General features: G+C 45.0%; 1 protein-coding gene across 4 annotated transcripts in view; it reads right to left on the bottom strand.

Moving 5' to 3' along the window:
• The window catches only part of il6st (interleukin 6 signal transducer), a 22,938-nt gene that overhangs the window by 9,715 nt on the left and 11,851 nt on the right, over positions 1-1,372 (bottom strand). For 2 of the 4 annotated variants that reach the window (XM_015401807.1, XM_015401809.1), the window contains exons 5-7: positions 904-1,064; positions 652-806; positions 259-415 (exon numbers count right to left, since the gene is read on the bottom strand). In XM_015401807.1, the coding sequence (XP_015257293.1) occupies positions 259-415; positions 652-806; positions 904-1,064 (473 nt within the window). Of the gene's footprint in view, positions 1-258; positions 416-645; positions 807-903; positions 1,065-1,372 lie in introns of all 4 variants that reach the window. The other 2 variants (XM_015401808.1, XM_015401806.1) reach the window with 1 other exon arrangement.

Here is a 1,372-nt window from a genome sequence, read left to right on the forward strand (position 1 = left end):
CAGGGTTTCCAAATGCCATTAAATCAATTTAATTTAAATGAAATTGATTTAATGACCCGTGGAAACCCTGTGCTCTGTGATGCTCTGACCAACGGTCCGTCATAAACATCAACCAATCAGAGAGGAGCTTCTAAACTCGAATGTTAGTGGAAACCCTGCTGCCATCAGGGCAGGTCCAGACGATGTGACCTGCCGTGATGTTCAGGCTATAATCCATCTCCTCAATCATCGGTCTGAGGATGAAAGCGGAGCACGTACTGTCCTCTGGTGTCGTTTGAGTCACATTGGCGCTCCAGTCGCTCCAGTAGCCTCCGCGCCTGCTTTTGCAGCGCACCTGAACGTCATACTGCTGGAAAGGTCGAAGATTCTGCAGCCTGAAGGAAGTGATGTCTTTCTCTGTATATTCTTCAGGGACCTGTAAAACAGAGCGCTCTGCTGTGACATCTAAAATGACAAAAATAACAGCTGGCCAATTTTTATTCCTAAATATACCAACTTCCTCAACCAGCAACTAGACAAAACACTGTAAATCAACAAACATTAGCAGGTTTTCACCCTAAGATGGAGAAGAGGTAGAAAAGCTCCTGCCTGAAGGTCAGAGGAGCTGAGAATGGCGACATTAACACTTTCCATCTGTGAACTTACACTTACATGTCTCCACACGTGGGATCCATGCGGGCAGAATCGGATTTGATAAGCCAGCTTTAAATACACGCGTTCAATAGGATGTTCCCATTCGATAAGAAGTGAAGTAGGAAACATCTCCTCAGCAAAGACTTTCACATTGGATGGAGGAAATGTTTTCACTGGAAAAGATCAACCAAACAGTCAGGGGACGATCCCAGCGGAGGCTGCAGAACAGAAAGGCCATAAAAACATCAGCATTTCCAAACGTCTACTTACCAAATTCTTTAGCTTCTTTCTCCAGATGCTCAGACTCTGCTTTTCCCAGTGAATTGTGTGCCACCACTCTGACAACCAGCGACGTGTGGTGAGGGAAGACATCCATACGCACAGTGATCTTGGTGTCCTGCGTTGTAACGTTAAATATTGGGCCCGGATGTCTAAACAAAGAAGAAAAAAGTGATCAGTTTAGTCCTTCAAACATTCCACCAAATAAAGACATGCAATCTAAGAACTTCACACAAGCGAGGACCATGTGTGGGTTTGCTTTCTGCTGAGAAGCCAAACATCTGCAGCCGTACAGATCTTCCTTCGGTTTACATCACCGCTCCGCCATAAAGCAGCGTCTGTGTAGGCGGGTGTGAAGGCCCGACCTCAGGGCTTAGCGGTCATGCTAACAACACATACATATTGACTTTATAGAAAAACTCATCCTCTACTTTAACATGAAACAATCATCATATTACAT

The sequence above is a fragment of the Cyprinodon variegatus genome, unplaced genomic scaffold (genome assembly GCF_000732505.1).
Source record: "Cyprinodon variegatus isolate N-32 unplaced genomic scaffold, C_variegatus-1.0 Scaffold1261, whole genome shotgun sequence".
Lineage (NCBI taxonomy): Eukaryota > Metazoa > Chordata > Actinopteri > Cyprinodontiformes > Cyprinodontidae > Cyprinodon > Cyprinodon variegatus.